Source organism: Balaenoptera ricei, chromosome 8, assembly GCF_028023285.1.
Source record: "Balaenoptera ricei isolate mBalRic1 chromosome 8, mBalRic1.hap2, whole genome shotgun sequence".
Lineage (NCBI taxonomy): Eukaryota > Metazoa > Chordata > Mammalia > Artiodactyla > Balaenopteridae > Balaenoptera > Balaenoptera ricei.
Window position 1 is genome coordinate 108,120,249 of NC_082646.1, and position 19,004 is coordinate 108,139,252.

Below are 19,004 nucleotides of genomic sequence, written 5' to 3' on the forward strand. Positions count from 1 at the left end.
CCACCAGCGCGGCGCAGGAAAAGGGTCATGAGGAGGCCCAAAAGGTAGCTTCTAGAGCAGTCTGCAGCCACTATTATTATCGTCATCTTCGTTGTACACGTGAGGAAACAGACTCAAAGAGGGCCCGTGGCTTTCCCAAGAGTCACACAGCGCCCAAGCTGCGGAGCCGGAACGCGAACCCCGGATCTCCGCCACGGGGTACACCCCAGTGCCCCCAAATTCTGCAGTCTCCTAGCCTCAGGACAACCTGCTGCCTGGTCCCGACCCGTGTGGCCTCGCCCCCATCCGGCCCCTCCCTCCTCCCCCATATTTAGCGGGAATCCGATCCGGGGCTGGGCCGGGCGCTACTTAACGCGGCCCCCATGTTCTGGAGCCCGCCGAGCGGAGCGGAGCCAGGAGCCCGAGCGAGATGATGATGGTTATGCAGCCCGAGGGTCTGGGGACCGCGGAGGGGCCCTTCGCGGGCGGCGGCGGCAGGGGCGGCGAGTACATGGAACAGGAGGAGGACTGGGACCGCGACCTGCTGCTGGACCCGGCCTGGGAGAAGCAGCAGCGGAAAGTGAGTGCTACCCCATTTCCTGATGGCAAAACTGAGGCCTGAGAAGCCAGGCGGTTTGTCCTTGGCATCTCAGCAGGTCGAGGGCAGAGCCTGTCTTAACCCTCAGTGCCACTTCCTCGCCCAGGCTCTGCCCATCAGTCCTCTGCTGTCCCCCAGGGCCTGAATAGAGGGCTGGAGACCCTCACGAGGGGTTTAGGAGGACAAGAAGAATTTCTGGGGTCCCCACCCCACAGGGTTCATTCCCATGGGCCCACTGCTCCACTTCTGCTAAGGAATATGGTTTGGGCAAAGCCCGGGAGATCCAAGTTCGGGGTGTGGGTGGGGTCGGGAAGAATGATCTTTGTCTCCACAACCCCACTCTCTAGTGAAATATTCCCAGACCCCACCTGCGGACTTGCAGCCAGGCAGCTAGAGGACTTGGGAGTGTGGGGAAGGGGTAACCGTCCCAGACCCCTTCCCCACCCTCTCTATGTTCTCTCCAGCGTGGTGTCCGTGGTCACTCTATCCCAACTGTCAAATGAGGAAACTGGGGCTGAGATAGGACCCAAATCATATGCTGTCAGAAAACAGGACGCCCCGCAACCTGAGGGTCTTTGCCCATTGCTTGCCCCACCCCCATTCTTTCCCAAGATACCCCTCCTCACCCCAGCGGCCCTGAATCTGCTGAAAAGGCCATGAGGTCGGGGAGGAGGGGAGCCCTGGGTTCCCTTTCGTGGTAGGTAACCTGACTCTCTGGCCAGATAGACATTTCGTGCTGAGGCAGCACCTTGGAGGAGCTGAGAGGGGCACATGGGCAGCTGCTGCCCAGGCCCAGCCTTGTAAGGCACTCGGGCCTCCCCTCCCCGATCTATTTTCACTCCCAGACTTTCCCAAGTGGAGGGGGCAGGACACCTGGGGACCCAAAAGAGAAAATGATCCAGGCTGGAGTGAGGAAACTTTGGGGAGTGTGGCAGGACAGCGGTAGGAGTGTACCACAAGGTCATTAGACCCTGCTCAGCACTTGCCAACAGTGTATGAGTCCAGGAAAGGGCAGGGGAACAGGGGTGTTTGGTGGAATTTGCAGGATCTGAGAATCCCAGAATTTAGAATCAGAGCATTTCCACTGGGTTAGTTGACAGGAGATGACCCCAGGGGCTGGGAGGCTCAGCTGACTCAGCTAGGGTGCCCGGGGTGACACGCCTCCCCCCAGGCTCCTCCTGCACCTGTCTCCAAGCAGGGCTGTGGTCCTTGGGTCCAGCAATCTCCCGGTGATGTCATCCCTGCCCCTGGCTCCAGCTGCCATCTGCTCTGCAACAACTCCTATCCCCCCACCCACCCACCCACCCAGGCCTCTCCCAGATCCAGGTCCACATGCCCCTCATAAGATACAGGCTAGTCTGTAACTTGCTTTCATCACTTAAAATATCAGGAGCATCCTTCCAACCCAACTTACAGCCACCCACCTCATCGACTCATTCAATGATTGCATAGAGTAGACGCTCTGTAAATTCATCAGCACCCCCTGGAGTTGGACATTCTGGTTGTTTCTCATCTAACATTGTTTATTACAATGTAATGAACATCTCTGTGTTCAGCTTTAGTCCCACTCCCATGCCTGCTTCTCCTCCATGTCTTGAAGCACTCCTGCCTCCTCCCACCTGATAACCGAGTCCTCTTTATTCAACCTCATTGCAAACATTCATTCATTGTTTCTTAGGGAGGTCCTAGTATGTGCCAGGCACTGTTTTAGGTGCCAGCAATTCAGCAGGGGACAAAAGTAAAGACCCCGCCTCAGGGAGCTTATATTCTAGCAAGGACAAATGTTTCCATCTCAGCCACTTGATCCTGCCCTGTCCCACTCACTGACACCCTTCCTCCCTCACCCTGGTCTCAGTCGGCACCTCCTCACTTCTCCCTTCTGCTCTGCCAAGCCCTTTGCCTCCCCTCTGCGACCAGAATGAGCTTTCTAAAACACAGTGCTGCCCCTCCCCCTCCTGTGCCTGAAAGCTTCCCCTGTTGCCCTCAAGATCAAGTTCAGACTCCCTGGCTTAGCACTCAAGATCGTGCATGACCTGGCCTCTGCCGCCCCTCCGGCCTGCCTCTCACCACGTATACCCCAACACCCCCAGAGCAGTGCCCAGATAGCTGTAGCCCCGCAGACCTAGTAACTGTTTCTCGTCGCCAAGCACTTGCCCGTGTGGCTGCCCTTGCCTGGAATGCCCTTGCCTGCCCTTCCCTGCCTGAGTAACTCCTGCTCTTCCATCACAGTTCTGATCAATTATTAACCTTCCCCAAGAGGTCCCCCACTTGATATGAAGAACTCCTCCCCTAGTCTCCCCAATACTAGTCTCCCCAGCACTTCTCAGACCAACAGGACTCTTTGACTGACTGTGAGTTCCTTTAGGGCAAGGAGCAAATCTCATTAAAAGTCATGTTTGTCAGATGAAAGAATGCCCTTTCCTCCACCACGGAGGCCCCCCGTCCTGCCTTTCCTCCTGCCCTATCTCGACCCAGAGCATCTGAGACTCCAGGGTTGGAAGGAAGTCCAGAGAATCCAACTGCCCTCTCTTGTGCTCGGGGCCCCGTCAATTTAGTGCTCAGCACCCACTTACACAGCGGAGGGAAAGAATTCCAAATGATTTCCAGGGCCACCTCCCTGGAGTATCTGCTTGGCGGTGGCAGGGGGATGCTCTCAGTTCCAGAATCCTGCAAGGTCAGGGGAAGAAGGACCTGAGACATCACTGAGTCTGAACCCTTAATTGTGCAAATGGAGAGACTGAGCCCAAGAGAGGTCAAGGGGCACATCCCAGGTCACAGAGAGTGAGTAGCTCAGCTGGGATTGGAGCCCAAGTATGGATTCCACCAAGGAGTGCTGATGGCAGAATCCAGGGCCTCGAGGCTTGGTAGGTTGGTAGAAACTTGTGCACCAAGCTCTAGGTCACTGCCATCCCCCAAAGACACACAGCCATATAGCACCCTGCCCATCTCAGACAGAGGCTGAGGCGGAAGCACACTCTGGCCGGAGAGGGAGGGCAGTCTCCTCCAGAAACTAGGTCAGGCTGGGCCTGAGTGTCCAGCTGATCCTCTACAGCCTGCAGAAAGCTCTTGCAGCCTCATGGTCTGCTTGAAGGCCAGTTCACAACAGCCTTAAGAGGTCGGTGAAGCTGAGATAATAAAAACACAGGTGCACAGTCCCTCAGAGCTATCTGTGCTTTGACCCAGAATTTTTCAGATTTGAGGCAGTATCACCCTGCACTGACCCTTGTGCCTCAGAGAGCCCCACACTTTGGAGTGTCTGCTTTACAGATTTCTAATTCCCCCTTCAGTGCTTGAGACTGGCACAAGCTGTTGTGCCGGCAGTGAGGCACCCCAAGTCCAAACTGGGACCTGAATGGGCCCCAGACCCCATTTCTCCTTTTCCAGGAGAATTAAATCTCAGAGAGGGAAAGGGGCTGGCCCCAGATGCACAGCAAGTCAGTGGCTGAGCCAGTACTTGAATCCAGGGCCTTGGGCTCTGAGATCTGCGCTGACAGAGGAGCCAGGGCGCTGTCCTCAGCACTAGGGTCTGAGCACTGTCCTCTGCCCCCAGACCTTCACTGCCTGGTGCAACTCACACCTGCGCAAGGCTGGCACCCAGATCGAGAACATCGAGGAGGATTTCCGCAATGGCCTCAAACTCATGTTGCTCCTGGAGGTCATTTCAGGTGAGGGGTGCAAATCAGTGCACAGGGACCCCAGGACCCAGGGGAAAACCCAGAGAGCTGGGGGAGTAGTGGCATCAGAGTGCTGGAGGGGGATTGCTGAGGGAGGGGGAAGTTTGAGGACCATGTCTTCAGCTTCCTCTCATGACCTTTGACCCTTGACCTCTCCCCTCACACCCAGGAGAGAGGCTGTCCAGGCCAGACAAAGGCAAGATGCGCTTCCACAAGATCGCCAATGTCAACAAGGCCCTGGACTTCATTGCCAGCAAGGGGGTGAAGCTGGTGTCCATCGGTGCCGAAGGTGAGGCGATGGCAGGAGGAGGCCTGGGCAGGGGCCGGGGGTGCGGTCCCTCATCTCAACAATGGGGATAACCGTCCGTGCCTCGCAGGCGGGACTGTCAGGAGCCAAGGTACCCAAAGTGCCAGCGCAGGACCTGGCACCCAGTAGGTGTTCAGTGAATCATTTTGAAGGAAAATGATTGAGCACCTACCTACTAGGTGCCGGCCCTGGGATGGGGACAAGGGCCAGAGGGCGGAGCAGGGGGAGGGCAGCCAAGGCCTCGAGTGCCAGGCGGAGTGTGTCTCCACCCCCCCACTCTGCAGAGGTTGTCGACGGGAACCTGAAGATGACCCTGGGCATGATCTGGACCATCATCCTTCGCTTCGCCATCCAGGACATCTCCGTGGAAGGTGAGCGGCAAGGAGGCAGGTAGGGTGAGAGGGCTGGCCCAAAGCCCTCCCCAACCAACACTCACCCCCGTCCCCGCCCAGAAACCTCGGCCAAGGAGGGCTTGCTCCTGTGGTGTCAGCGGAAGACGGCGCCGTACCGCAACGTCAACGTGCAGAACTTCCACACCAGGTCCGTCTGCCCATCAGCGTGTGGGGCCTCAGCCGGGCTCTGGGCCCTGGCATAAGCCACAAGGCAGAAGAGGTCACAGCCAAGTTCCTGCAAGAGTGTCTGAAAATAGGAGGACTCGGTCAATGTTGAATCGAATCCAGGAGGGCAAGGGGGAAATTCCTGGAGGAGGGAGCACGGGAGACATCCTGGGAAGGGTGTTCCAGCCAGAGGGAACCTTGTGAGCAAAGACCTGGAGACCAAAAACATCTAGAAACTGGTGTAGCTTAAGCACAAGGATGTGAAGGAACCATGATGAGCTTGGAGGAAATGGTCCCAGGTTGGCAATCAAGGGCCTTAAATGCCAAGCCAAGGAGTTTGGACTTTACTCCATTTTACAGATGAGGCCATCCTGATAGGGGTGCTCCTGGGATGAGGGTAGGACAGGGCCGCAGCTTGAACCCAGGCTTGACGCCCATACTCCCCTTCTCTCTGTCCAGCTGGAAGGATGGCCTGGCCCTCTGTGCTCTCATCCACCGGCACCGCCCCGACCTCATTGACTACACCAAACTGCGCAAGGTAGGCCTCCGCCACCCCCAGCCCCGACTCCCCAGTCTCTGCCCTCAGCTGACCTTTCACCTCTCCCCCCCTCCCGCACACCATCTAGGATGACCCCATCGGCAACCTGAACACTGCCTTCGAGGTGGCAGAGAAGTACCTGGACATCCCCAAGATGTTGGATGCAGAAGGTGAGAGTAAGCCTCGCCCGGGCGAGGACTCCGCTTACGCACCAGTTGGCACGGTCCTACCTCCACACCTTTGCCCCTGCTCCTCCCTCCTCCTGGAATGCTCTGCCCCTCACCCTGCTCCCTGGGCGGAATCCTCCTTGCCAACAGGCCCCCTTCTCCAGGAGCCCTTATCCGGTCCCCTGTCCCTCTCCACCCAGTGGAACCAGGCTCTGCCGCCTCTGCCTTATGTAATGGCTCCACCTTCTACCTCATAGCCCAGTTACCTGGGTCACCTGGCGGCATGACGGTCACCCATCCTGGGAGCTGCTCTCGGGTGGGTCCTGCCTCTTGTCCCTGTGCCTATAAAGGCTTTAGTCAGTTGAACCAGCAAACATTTTCTGGGCACCTACTGTGCCTGGTACCCTGGATGTGAACTTAGGAGAAAGACAGACAGACAGACAGACCAAGGTATGGGATGCTTAGAGAAACCAGGCAGTGCGGACTGGGGCCTCATCAGGGCTACAGTATCTGCTCACTCACCCACGCCCTCATGCTCTCCTCACCCCACAGAGGGGGAGGTTGCTAGGCCCTGGGGTGATCCAAGAGGGCTCCAGGGAAGAGCTGGGTTTGGGGCATCTGGCAGCTAGTGGCCATGACTAGATGTCTCTGCACCCTACAGTCCCGAGGGAACTCTCTGCCTGGGTGGGGACAGGGGCCCACTCCCCATCCCTGGCTTCGGCCAATCGACACCTCGCTGCCATCCCGCAGACATCGTGAACACCCCAAAGCCCGATGAGAAGGCCGTCATGACCTACGTTTCCTGCTTCTACCACGCCTTCGCGGGGGCGGAGCAGGTAGGGGCTCGGCTGCTGCTGCCTGGGCTGGGCGTGTGGGCCCAGGGGCCCAAGCTTGGCAGCACCTCCACATTTGGAGGTGCCAGGCCCCATGTGGGTGGGAGTGCCACTGTCCCAGCTGCACATACTCGATCCTTGGGGGAGCTCAGGCGCAGAGGCCTCTGGCCTGGAAGCCCATCCTTACCCTACAAGATGTGCCCCCTCATCCTCTCCTCTGTTGCATGGGCCCAGGTTTGAAGGGTTTACAGAGGGAGGCTGGGTCGGGGGTGTCTGTGGCAGCTTGTTCTAACGCCAGCCCTTCTGCCCACTCCCACCACAGGCAGAGACAGCTGCCAACAGGATCTGCAAGGTGCTGGCCGTGAACCAGGAGAACGAGAAGCTGATGGAGGAGTACGAGAAGCTGGCCAGTGAGGTGAGGCTGGGGCTGAGAGGACCGCCCCCTCTCCCCTACCTGTGCTCTCCCAACCCGGCCCTGCCGCTCCTCCCAACCCAGCTGAGCCCTGGCCTGGACCTGCAGAGCCTCCCTCTCCTCAGAGTAGCCGTGGCCTCTCCCAGCCTCCTCCTGCCATCTTTACCCACCCCCTGCCCCCTTCCGCCCACCCAGGCTCCTGTCATCCACTCGTCATCCATCCAGCTACTCGTTCATTTCTCCATTCACTCATCTTTAGCCAGTCTCCTGGCCCTTTGTGCTTTGCCGACCTACACTGGTCCCTGGACTCAGAAGTTAACCATCCTGCTCCTGCCCTGACGAGCGGGGACCCCCACCCTGCTTGAGGCCCGGCCTTCTGGCCACAGCTTGGGTGTGGGTGGAGAGGGGTGGGCGAGGTGAGCAGGCCCACTCAGCGCTCTCTGCTCTGCCCCTGCCTGGCCCCGCAGCTGCTGGAATGGATCCGCCGCACCGTGCCGTGGCTGGAGAACCGCATCGGCGAGCCCAGCATGAACGCCATGCAGCGCAGGCTGGAGGACTTCCGGGACTACCGGCGCCTGCACAAGCCGCCCCGCGTGCAGGAGAAGTGCCAGCTGGAGATCAACTTCAACACATTGCAAACCAAGCTGCGGCTGAGCCAACGGCCCGCCTTCATGCCATCTGAGGGCAAGCTGGTCTCGGTGAGCCAGGCCAGGGGAGGTGGTGACCCCAGCCCTGCCCACATCCTCCGGGTGACCTTGGACTCTCTGTCCCCATCCGTACAATGGGTGAACTGTGATGGCGGGCACCTCTGCCTGCCCCACAGGACATCGCCAACGCATGGGGGGCGCTGCAGCAAGCGGAGAAGGGCTATGAGGACTGGCTGCTCTCGGAGATCCGGCGCCTGCAGCGGCTGCAGCACCTGGCAGAGAAGTTCCAGCAGAAGGCCTCCCTGCACGAAGCCTGGACCCAGAGTAGGTACCTCTGGGGCCTGATTCTGTCCTGGGGTGGAGACTGGTCGGGGGTAGGCGTTCTGCAAGGAAGCTGGGGGTCTGTCTGCTAGTCCCACCCTGACTTGCTGTGCAGTCAAGCCACTGCCCCTTTTGGGGCCACAGTTTCTTTATCTGTAGACTCAGGCCCCTTTCTCCTGGCTCTGGTCTTCTGTAAGGTCTGCTCTGATTAATTTGTCATTTAGCACTTTATTTGTGTATGTGGCAGGTGTCCAAAGGTGAGTCCCCACGCTAACATCATTTACATTATACCCAAAGTATACTGATGCCAAAATATTGCATGAATCAAATATATCACTGGGTGAAAACATTCGCTCTGTATTCTCTCAAGGATTTTAATCCTATAACTGAATGAGTCCTGCTTAAAAAAATAATGAACGCTAATAATGGATTATGGACATATTGAACAGCAGTGGTTTGACAGAATAATTCCTTAAATATACGGCCACTTATGTGATCCTGACAGGTCTTTGAACCTCTAAACCTCAGTTACCTTCTCTGCAAAATGCAGAGGCACTCAATAAATGGTTGCTGCTGCAATTACTGTGACTGTGGTCTTATGTGCATAATTATGGTAACTGTCATTCTCAAAGCACTTTTACATTCATTATTCATTCATCCAACAAATATTCATAGAGGGTCTACCAAGTGCCAGGCACTGGGTAAGCAAAGGAAAAATGGATCAAGGGCTCACTGGGTTCACAGAGTCATTGGAAAGCACTTTGCGATCGAATAATACCAAAAGTGTACCAAGGGCCACCCCAAATCGTGCAGGGTCAAGGGACCCTGACATCACTCACGGGCCATGCCCTGGAACAGGAGCTTCACTTAACTTTATCACACTAGTGTCTCAGAGCAAACCCCGAGGGTAGGCTGGGCAGGTGTGGTCACCTACATTTCACAGATGAGGGCCCTCCATGGTCACACAGCCCGGCTTGGACCCCCTGCTCCTGTCGCGGCTGCTGCTGGGTGACCTGAGCCGGGCCTCTCTCCGAGCAGGGAAGGAGGAGATGCTGAGCCAGCGGGACTACGAGTCGGCTTCGCTGCAGGAGGTGCGGGCGCTGCTGCGGCGCCACGAGGCCTCTGAGAGCGACCTGGCGGCGCACCAGGACCGCGTGGAGCACATCGCTGCGCTGGCCCAGGAGCTCAAGTAGGCGCGGATTGCCGCCGGGCAGCCCGGGGGTGACCACGCCCCTACCTGGCTCCACCCCTTCTCCCTGCTCCCATAGCCCTCCAGACCTTTTGCTTTCCCTGGTTTGGTAACCCTGCCTTGGTACTCATGTCCTTCCCCGTCACCACTTACTCTGCCCTCCTCCTGTAACCCTCTCCCCATCTCCAGACCCCGCTCTGCTACCCACGTTCTTCCCACACTGGCGCTCGACCTGCCCCCAAACCTGGCAGCTCCCTTCAGCTTCAGGCAGGCCCAATCCTCACCAGCAGCCCGGGCCTTGTGCCACGTCTTGGAAACCGGCCCCCGAAACTCCAGGCCCTGCCCCTCCACCCAAGCTCCTCCAGGGACTGGAGCTGAGGACCCCCTTCTCCCAGGAATGCGCTGGGAAGCCCCTGCTCTAGGAAAGCCCCGCTTCGCCCCCACCTCCCCTGGCTCCCTTATGCCTTCACCACCGCTGTGCCCAGGTTCCAGCCCCTGGAGGCCAGTCAGGAAGAAATCTGGGCTGGAGTCTGGCCCCAAAGTTGCCCCCCTTCCTGCCCCTAGTGATCTAGACTACCATGAGGTGGCCTCGGTGAACAGCCGCTGCCAGGCCATCTGCGACCAGTGGGACAACCTGGGCACGTTGACCCAGAAGAGGCGGGATGCGCTAGAGGTGAGGTTGGGGGCCAGGGAGGTGGAGGCTGGACACTGGAGGAAGTGAGAGGGTCTGCTGGGCAGGCTGCTGACTGGCCGTCCCTGTGGCCCCTAGCGGATGGAGAAGCTCCTAGAGACCATCGACCAGCTGCAGCTGGAGTTTGCCCGGCGGGTAGCGCCCTTCAACAACTGGCTGGACGGCGCCGTGGAGGACCTGCAGGACGTGTGGCTGGTGCACTCGGTGGAGGAGACCCAGGTGGGCACAGGGGTTCCAGGTGTGGGGCGGTGGGATGAGATGACAGGGAAGCGGCCTGTTTCTGTCAGCCACCCCTTTGGGCTCCTGGGGAATGGGGGGCCAGAGAAAAACCCCAGTTCCCGAGTGCTGGGAGACGGAAGGCCTGGGTTCTCCTGCCACCGCTGCCCTGGCCCCACTGGATGGCCCAGAGCACGCTGCTGCCCTTCGTTGCTGCGGGAAGTAGGGGCGCTGGTTGATGCTTCCTGCCTGCCCTCCCCAGAGCCTGGTGACAGCACACGAGCAGTTCAAGGCAACGTTGCCTGAGGCCGACCGAGAGAGGGGAGCCATCCTGAACATACAGGGTGAGATCCAGAAGATCTGCCAAACATACGGGCTGCGGCCCAGCTCCACCAACCCCTACATCGCCCTCAGCCCGCAGGACATCAACACCAAGTGGGACACGGTCAGTGCCACCTGTGGCCTTTCCCTGCCTCTCCCCGCTCAGATGCATTCTAACCACCCTGATCTGTAAAATGGCCATAACAGCAGCATTTTCCTGTGAGGCGTGATTTTTTCTTTCTTTTTTTTGGCTGCGTTGGGTCTTCGTTGCTACGCGCGGGCTTTCTCTAGTTGCGGCGAGTGGGGACTGCTCTTCATTGTGGTGCGCGGGCGTCTCATTGAGGCGGCTTCTCTTGTTGTGGAGCACGGGCTCTAGGCACACGGGCTTCAGTAGTTGTGGCTCGCGGGCTCTAGAGTGCAGGCTCAGTAGTGGTGGCGCACATGGGCTTAGTTGCTCCGCGGCATGTGTGATCTTCCCGGACCAGGGCTCGAACCCATGTCCCTTGCATCGGCAGGCGGATTCTTAACCACTGTGCCACCAGGGAAGCCCCTGTCAGGCCTGACTGAAGCAGAATTAGATCCGGTGTGTGGACATCCTTTATAAAACAATCTAAGTTCATTAAGAATGATGTCATGGGCCCCATTTTGCAGACGAGGAAACAAGCCTAGAGAGGCTGAGTGCTCAGAGCTTGCCCCCCACAGAGCCCTGAGGCCTTGGTTCAGAGTGGCAGGAGCAGTGTGAGGGGCTGGAGCCCATCTCCCACTCCCAGAGCTGCCCCTGGCACAACCAGCCTCCCTCCCAGGTCCTAAAGCTGGTACCCAGCCGTGACCAGACGCTGCATGAGGAGCTGACAAGGCAACAGGTGAATGAGAGGCTCCGGCGGCAGTTTGCAGCCCAGGCCAATGCCGTCGGGCCCTGGATCCAGGGGAAGGTGGAGGTAAGGCTGGGATCATGAAGCCAGCCCGGGGGAGTAGGGCCAGGGCTGGGCCACCGGCAGCTGGGAGCCCTCATTCTGCCCGGCTCCCCCTGCAGGAAGTGGGGCGCCTGGCAGCGGGAATGACCGGCTCTCTGGAGGAGCAGATAGCGGGGCTGCGGCAGCAGGAGCAGAACATCATCAACTACAAGAGCAACATCGACCGGCTGGAGGGTGACCACCAGCTGCTGCAGGAGGGCTCGGTGTTCGACAATAAGCACACCGTCTACAGCATGGAGGTGGGATCACACCCGCTCAGGACAGAGGGGAGGCGGCAGTGGCTGGGGAAGCCTGGGGCGGCCACAGCTGGACACAGCACATCTGCCCCAGGGGTTCCCCAGTTCAGCATGGCCAGGTCCCCCAATGTACTTGTGGGGATACTGAGACCCAGCGAGTGAAAGTGACCTGGCCAGTCACAGAGCAGTCTAAACCCAGGCCTGGATTGGCCATGGCTGGTTGATCAATACGTAATACGTAATAAATCACCAAATTTTAAGGCAGGAAGGGCCACTGGACATCACTCTGTGGAAACTCCAGATGGGGACAGAGGCCCAGCAAGGGGGAGGACTTGTCCAGGGTCATACAGTGAATTGGGGGTGGAGCCAGACCTAGTGGCCAGGCACTGGCCACCCACTGACCTAGCCTGTTTTCTGCTTTCCCAGCACATCCGTGTGGGCTGGGAGCAGCTGCTCACCTCCATTGCCCGCACCATCAACGAGGTGGAGAACCAGATACTGACCCGAGACGCCAAGGGCCTGAGCCAGGAGCAGCTCAACGAGTTCCGGGCATCCTTCAACCACTTTGACCGGGTCAGCAGGGGCTTAGCCCTGTGCGGTGGTGGACTTAGGGGCAGCAGGGGGGCGGGTGTTGGGGACTGAGCCTGACATCTGCTCCCTCACTACAGAAGCGGAATGGCATGATGGAGCCCGACGACTTCCGGGCCTGCCTCATCTCCATGGGCTACGACCTGGTGAGTGTCCCCCAGCCGCGTCCCAGCCATCCCACCTGTGCCTGTGTCCCTTCCACATCACACATGACCTCATTTCCTCCTCACCCACCCCCTGGGGCTGGGGAGAATTACCCCATTTCACACAGGGGCTACCAAAGGCTCAGAGAGGTAAATTAACTTGCCCAAAGACACTAGATTTGGACCTTGTTCTGTGTGACTCCAGAGCCTGAGCTTGCAACGTTTCTACATCACAGAAACAGCACTACAGAGAGGCCCAGGAAAAGGTCAGGACCGACGGGCAGCAGGGGGCACTGCCATGGGCAGGAAGCAGAGCACAGCCTAGCAGAAAGGATTTCCCAGACCTACAGCTAAGGCTGCAGCGGACGGTCTATGGAGAAAGGGGGCACCTTGTCACTGGAGCTGTCAGGCCAGGGGGACACCAGGAGCCCTCCTGGCTTAAGCACCCCCGGGCATGGTGCCCGGCCTCTAACCCTGCAGGGGGAAGTGGAGTTTGCTCGAATCATGACCATGGTGGACCCCAACGCAGCTGGGGTCGTGATCTTCCAGGCCTTCATCGACTTCATGACCCGAGAGACAGCCGAGACCGACACGGCTGAGCAGGTTGTGGCCTCGTTCAAGATCCTGGCGGGAGACAAGGTGAGTCCCTGGCGGTGCAGGGGGCTGGCGGGCGGGGGCAAGGAACAGGACCTGTGGGCCCTCAATCCCTCTTCTTCCCCAGAACTACATCACGCCTGAGGAGCTGCGGCGGGAACTCCCAGCTGAGCAGGCCGAGTACTGCATCCACCGCATGGTGCCCTACAAGGGGGCCGGGGCTCCAGCTGGAGCCCTGGACTATGTGGCCTTCTCCAGTGCCCTCTACGGGGAGAGCGACCTCTGACCTCGACCCCTGAGGTTCCCTGTGCAAGTCCGGAGAGAGGGTGCTTCCTCTGGCTGATCCCATCCATCCCTCGGAGCAAGGGCCCTAGAGAATGACCGGCCAAGTGTGTCTCAATAAAAAGCCATAGTGGGCCTCTCTCCATCTCCTTTTGCTTCCTGAAGCAGAAGCTGGGCCCTCAGGCTTCTGGGCAGGACCAGTTGCCTGACCTTGACCCTCCTCCAGGGGTCCCCACCACCCCTCCTTGCCCTCAGGGTCCGACATTCACACCACACTGGGGTCCAGGACACCTCTTTATTGTGTTAGAAAAGGTTGGTTACAACAGTTTCTCTAGACATGGAAGGCAACACTGTCCCCAGATCCAGGGGGGACCAGAAAATTTATAGCATCAGAGGAAAGCCGGGGCAGGAAGCCAGAGCCTACAGAGGACAAAGCTGGCTTTAAGACCAGAATATTTTCTTCCCCCTGCTCCTTACCCGAGCCCAGGGTTCTTGCCCCAGCTTTGGCTGCCAAGACATCATCCTTCACCCCAAGATCCTCCTAGCTACCACAATTCGACAAAGGTGCAGTTGGGGAACTTCAGGGTGGGAGTAGGGGCTGTGCCCCTTGCCCAGTGGCCTTTGCTCACCCTGAGGTACCTGGTGCCCATCCCTCAGCCAGCTGTGCCTCCTGGGGAGGGGCCTGGTCATGCAGGTCAGGCAGGGGAAGGGGCTGCTCTGGTCAGCACCAGGCCCTGAGCTGGTGCGCCTCAGTCCACCACTGCTGAGCTGGCCATGATGTTCACACCACAGGCCCCGGAGCCACGGTGCAAGTAGTAGTAACCCTGGGAGAGAGGGGGCGTGGGTGAGGGCACTGGGGCAGGATGGGGGCTGGAGGGCTGGGGCCAAGCAGGCGACACTCACCTCCTCGCCCCAGTCAGTGCCCCAGCTGTTCTTGATGGCCCAGAAGGGAGTGGCAGAGCCTGGGAGCAGTGCGGAGAGCAGGGGGTCAGGGCCCCAAGCACTTTGCACTCTTCAAACATCTGCTGTGGGCCTACTGTGTGCCAGGTACTAGGAAAAGAGCGGAAAGCAAGACAGGCCCACCTACCACGCTCCTGGAGACCTGGTGCGGCTCTGGGGTTTGGGGAGGACACCCCCACCCGCCTCTAGCAGGGTATCCATTCATAACACCTCAACCTCCCAGTGCCTTGGCTTTCCCATTCATAGAGAGGACGGATGATCCTGCCTGGCCCATAGCCCGAGGCAGAGGTAAGGACAAGGTTCCTCGGCGTTCCCCTGATGCCCCCTCCAGAGGTCCTGAGATGCTGTGGTCCAGCCTCTGCCTGTGACCTGGGGTGGATGGATGGGCAGAGCAGGGTCAGCGGAACTCACGGTTGCCGTAGCCCACGAGCAGCACAGCGTGGTCGATGAGCCAGGGGCTGCAGAGGGGCCGCAGTGGGTGGGAGATCCCGTGGCGGTAGAACTGAGGGGGAGAATACGAGTAGGGGGCCAGCTCTGAGAAGTGGGGGAGGAGTCAGCAAGAACTGGAGCAGGAGCAGTGAGGCTGGGGTCCTACCTGCATGCCAAAGGCGTTGATGGCGACAGAGATGGGGCCCTTCTTGGCCAGCCAGGCCGCCAGCTCTAAGACAGAGGAGGGGCAGTGTCAGGGGCACCCAGGCCCCAGCCCCACCTGGCCTGTCCTCACCCCCTCCCTCACTCACTTTGCTCATTCTGGCTCAGCTCCACTGAGTCGTTGATGTAGACCTTGGCCTTCTCTGCAGAGAAGCTGCAGGTCTGCAAGTGGCCGCGGTAGCTGTAGTCGTCCTCTGTCTCCAGCCCTCCTGGGGAATGGCGGGGGGCAGATCGGGGGTTAGAGAAAACGTGGGCCCCAGTTCACAATACTCATCTGCTCCCAGACAGGGGTTGTGCTAAGCCCCTCCTACACAAGGCCTCACGTTCTCTATCCACCCCCAGCGACAGGCCATCCTCTCTGAGGGAGGCCTCGTTCTAGAGGTGACACAACTGAGGCCCAGAGGGATGGGGGAGCCACCAGTGAGAAATGTGGCAGAGATGGAATCCAGCTCCCAGCTTCTGACTCCTCACTCGTCCCAGCATTCCTGGGACTCCTGACCTTGGCTTGCTTGTCCGGCCCTGACAGTTTGCTCCCAATCTGGCCCAGACCCCCGCCAGATTCCCTCACCAATCTTGGTACAGCCACCTCAATCCCTCAGCCCTCATTTTCCTGCCACTGCGACCCACTGCTCAACTGAATCGCCAATTTAGGACAATGCCTCCTCTCAGGGGTGAGGTGTGCTGCTCCCTGCTTTAGCAGCATTATAGAAATACAGACCGCCAAGCAGTGAAAATACCGAGACCCCCTGCTGTGCACCAGGGACTTTACAGACATTTCCTCACTTGACACTTAAGATGATCCTACAAAGAGGGCATAAGGAGCCCCATTTCCCAGGTGAGACAACTGAGGCTCTGAAAGAGCTGACCTGCCCAAGGTCTTCAGCCGGTAAGGGTCAGCATTGAGACCTGAACCCAGTTCACGTGACTGCCACGCTCCTGTCTCTCCCCTCCCAAAGTGACTTCCTGTGGAGGGAGCCGGGGCTCCCACTGCCCCTCCTGAAGCCCATGACTGCGTACCCAGAGTCCTTATGGCCGAGTAGGCGCTGGAGGGCAAGCCGCCCAGGCAGGCCTTGTCCACCTTGTCACAGTCCAAGAGCTCTAGGAGACACAAGGCTGGTCCCGAGGAGCCCTCCGGAGGGGCTGGGCTGGGGGCGGGGCGGGCAGAGCGGGGTGCTCACCCTGCTCAGAGAGGGAGAGCAGGGCCCCCCGTTTCAGGAACCACTGGCCCTCCACGTTGCCTGTGACTGAGAAGGCCCAGCAGGAGCCGCACATGCCCTGCGAGAGACAGGGAGAGTCAGGGCTGGGTCCCTTCCAAACGCAGTCTTCATGTCCCACCCTCACCTCTTGGGGGTCCAACCTGGTCCTTGACTTTGGTGACAGCCCCCTTACTCCTCCAGTCCCACTCAGGTGGAGGAAGGTAAGGGATGGACTGGGCCAGGCGCATCTTCTTGCCAGGCTCCTCTTTTAGGAGGGGATTCAGGTAGATGGTGCGGAACTCCTCCTCTGTGGGCAGGGGATGGGAAAAGAGTATTCTAAGCCAGTCCTGACCAGGGGCCTTGGGAGCAGGCCCTGTCTCTTCCAGGTACCATGATGGCTCTGGCCACCACCCCTACCTGTAAGGTCACTGAACTTGGTGACCCCATACCGAGCGGTGCCACGGTCCAGGGCCTGGATCTTCTGCGCTCGCACCATGTTACTGGCAAAGACGGACATGCGCCACCTGGCTTCTGAGGAACAAGGTGTAGAAGAGAGGCTTGGGCCCCAGGCAGATCATAAAAGGAGAGGTGCTTGGGGATAAGAGGCAGAGGTTTCCCTGGGGAATGGTAAGCTCTGGATCAGGCCGGAAGCTTATTTCAAGAAGGGCAGAACCCTGGGGTGGGTGAGGGTAGGGGGCCAGACCTGCAAGTGATAATAATGGGGCCAAACCGGGGTGATGACTTCCCAGGTACGAAGGCAGAACCGAAATGGGCTCCAGAGGACATCCTGAGACAGGAGGTTGTGGGAAAAGGCCACCATGCCAGGGGTCCTCCAGCAGAGAAAATCTGGCCTTTGCCCCATCCCACTCTAGCCAGGATGATGGAGACCTATGGTTTCTGACCAGGAAAATCAGATGGGAGAAGGGGCCAGGTGCCTGAGACGGCTGCCAAGTCCTGGGAGGCTGAGCAAGAAGTTGGGGATTTAGGGGCCCTTGAAAGGAGGCACTGCCCCTTGTGCCCTTCCCCTCTCCCACACCAAGGTGCCAAGTTGGGGGGAAGGTCCTGATCTGATCGGGACAGGTACAGCCAAGGCTAGGTCCTCACCCTCCTTCGTATCATATGTCCGGTTATAGGTGGTGACAAAGTCCTTGAAGATTGAAGCCATCTTCACAGAAAAGTCCTGGAAAGGCAGAGGGGTCTTTACAAGGCGTCCTTCTCAGAATGACCCAGGAGCCCCAGGCCAGGGTGAGGGGAAGAGAGGGAATATAAGGCAGCACCCAGTTCCCCAGACAAACAGGTTCCTCACCTGGGGCAGGGGATCCTTGTTCAACAGTGGAAGGAATGAACTGAAAGTCTCATTTTTGTCATCTGGAGAGGGTTGGAACAGAGAAGCATCAGGACTGACCCCTGAGCGAAGTCTGACCTGAGCTATCCCAGCATCCCTGGGCTAACCCAGCACCTGTAATCTTGGTATCCACTGGGCCACAGTCCCGCCTCAGCAGCATGTGTTTCCCCAGCTCATTCAGGACTTCAAAGCTGCAAAGCTGGAGGAAGAGGAGTAAGCCCGTCGCGGGGCTGGGACAGGAGCAAGGCCTTGGCAAGACGGAGCCGGAGGGTCCCCCAATGAGGACCACCTCCAAGGCAACCATCCCCAGAGGGGACAGCGAGGCACAGTACGGGAGTGAGCACCCAGACACCCTCCCTTTTACAGCATCTTGGTCTCTGCCCTTCCAGGCCTGGGGAGTGACTCACGGTGGGGTAGCTGCGGCCTCAGATCCCTCCCTCTAGACTTGACCGATCATCCCAACTACTGCCAGACTCAGTCTGGGGGCAGGGTATCGCAGGAACCCCATCACTCACCAGGGTTTTCTTGGACACAGGGAGCTGGCACACCGTGGGGTCGTTGCAGGGCGGCTCCACCAGGGTCGCCTTCAGGGAGTACAGCGACCCCTGGCCCGCCTGGATGGGGGGGAGGGGGGCGCCGTGAGGCGGGCACAGCCACTCTCTCCTCAGTCCGGCCTCCGTGGGGCTCACAGCCCCACCGTGCCGTTCCCCTTCCCAATCCCTAGAGGTCCAACGCCCCCATCCCAAGTCAGGCGTCCAACGCCCCAGCCCCAAGTCTACCCCAAAGCTCCCAGCCCTCGGACGAGAGCCCCGCTCACCCCGCACCGGCCCCCCACCCGCCACCGCCGCCGCCGCCCCCAGCGCGTCCTCACCCGGCGGACGCGACCGCGCACGACCCTCAGCGCGGCCCGCGTCCCGGCAGCCCGGCCGCGGTTGTACATCTCTAGGGCGAAGCGGGCGGGCTCCAGCAGCTCCGGGGACGCCAGCTCCCAGACCTGCGCGCCGGCCGCTCGGGGCTCGTTGGGGGCCGGAGCGGCGCCCGGGAGCAGCCCCAAAAGCAACAGCAGCTGCAGCCAGGGCGCCATGGCGAGGGCGAAGCCGGCGTCCCGTTCTCACGCTCTGACAGACGCGCGGTCCAACCGACCGGGCGGAGCAGCCCGCGGCCGGGGAGGTCGGGGGTGTTGGGGGGGCGCCCTTGGGGACCCTCCCTCCGCCCCTCCCTCAGCTCCAGGGCGGCGGGGTGCCGGCCAATGGGCGCCGGCTGGGGGCGCCTGCGCGCTCGCTTATTCACGTGAGGCTCATGGGGCGCGCTGGCTGTGCGAGCATCTTGGCGTCAGTCCCGCGCTGACTAACGCGTCCTTGCACCAGCCGGGTCTGGGGAGGGGTGGCCTCAGCCGCAGCCTTGAAGTAATCTTCTTACGTCTTGGAGCTGCTGTTTGTGTAGCAGGGAAGAGCCAGTTCTGACTCCCTGTTGGATCTGTTTCTTTTACTTTAACCTTTGCTTTTCGTTGCTTTTGTTATTATAATCACTGTCTATAGCTGTGAGCATCCTGCCACAGGGAACCCTGCCCCTCTGCCTGTTAAAC

The 19,004-nt window shown here is 59.5% G+C and overlaps 2 protein-coding genes across 5 annotated transcripts; one reads left to right on the top strand and one right to left on the bottom strand.

The window, feature by feature from the left end:
• The first annotated feature begins 287 nt into the window (after window positions 1-287).
• On the top strand, window positions 288-13,412 carry ACTN3 (actinin alpha 3). The gene is made up of 21 exons (XM_059932085.1): window positions 288-559; window positions 4,128-4,242; window positions 4,421-4,540; window positions 4,843-4,929; window positions 5,011-5,098; window positions 5,575-5,653; window positions 5,742-5,823; window positions 6,571-6,656; window positions 6,976-7,068; window positions 7,533-7,763; window positions 7,889-8,036; window positions 9,072-9,222; window positions 9,787-9,895; window positions 9,992-10,132; window positions 10,392-10,574; window positions 11,254-11,388; window positions 11,484-11,663; window positions 12,087-12,233; window positions 12,329-12,394; window positions 12,872-13,030; window positions 13,113-13,412. The coding sequence occupies exons 1-21, from the start codon at window positions 410-412 to the stop codon at window positions 13,269-13,271; spliced, it is 2,709 nt and encodes a 902-aa protein (XP_059788068.1). The 5' UTR covers window positions 288-409; the 3' UTR covers window positions 13,272-13,412.
• Window positions 13,413-13,548: 136 nt separating this feature from the next.
• Window positions 13,549-18,654, bottom strand: CTSF (cathepsin F). Of its 4 annotated transcripts, XR_009504729.1 has the most exons (16): window positions 18,291-18,654; window positions 17,935-18,033; window positions 17,534-17,618; window positions 17,381-17,442; window positions 17,179-17,254; window positions 16,778-16,861; window positions 16,492-16,602; window positions 16,236-16,381; window positions 16,057-16,153; window positions 15,896-15,976; window positions 14,968-15,087; window positions 14,823-14,887; window positions 14,639-14,729; window positions 14,171-14,229; window positions 13,897-14,091; window positions 13,549-13,687 (listed from the first exon to the last, which is right to left on the bottom strand). XR_009504729.1 is itself a non-coding variant. In XM_059932087.1 (15 exons), the coding sequence occupies exons 1-15, from the start codon at window positions 18,501-18,503 to the stop codon at window positions 14,017-14,019; spliced, it is 1,464 nt and encodes a 487-aa protein (XP_059788070.1). In that variant the 5' UTR covers window positions 18,504-18,654; the 3' UTR covers window positions 13,549-14,016. The 4 variants fall into 4 exon arrangements, 3 of the variants coding, with proteins under 3 accessions (XP_059788070.1, XP_059788072.1, XP_059788071.1); XM_059932087.1 differs by having other exon boundaries at window positions 13,549-14,091; XM_059932089.1 differs by lacking the exon at window positions 16,778-16,861 and having other exon boundaries at window positions 13,549-14,091; window positions 18,291-18,653.
• Between the last annotated feature and the right edge of the window lie 350 nt (window positions 18,655-19,004).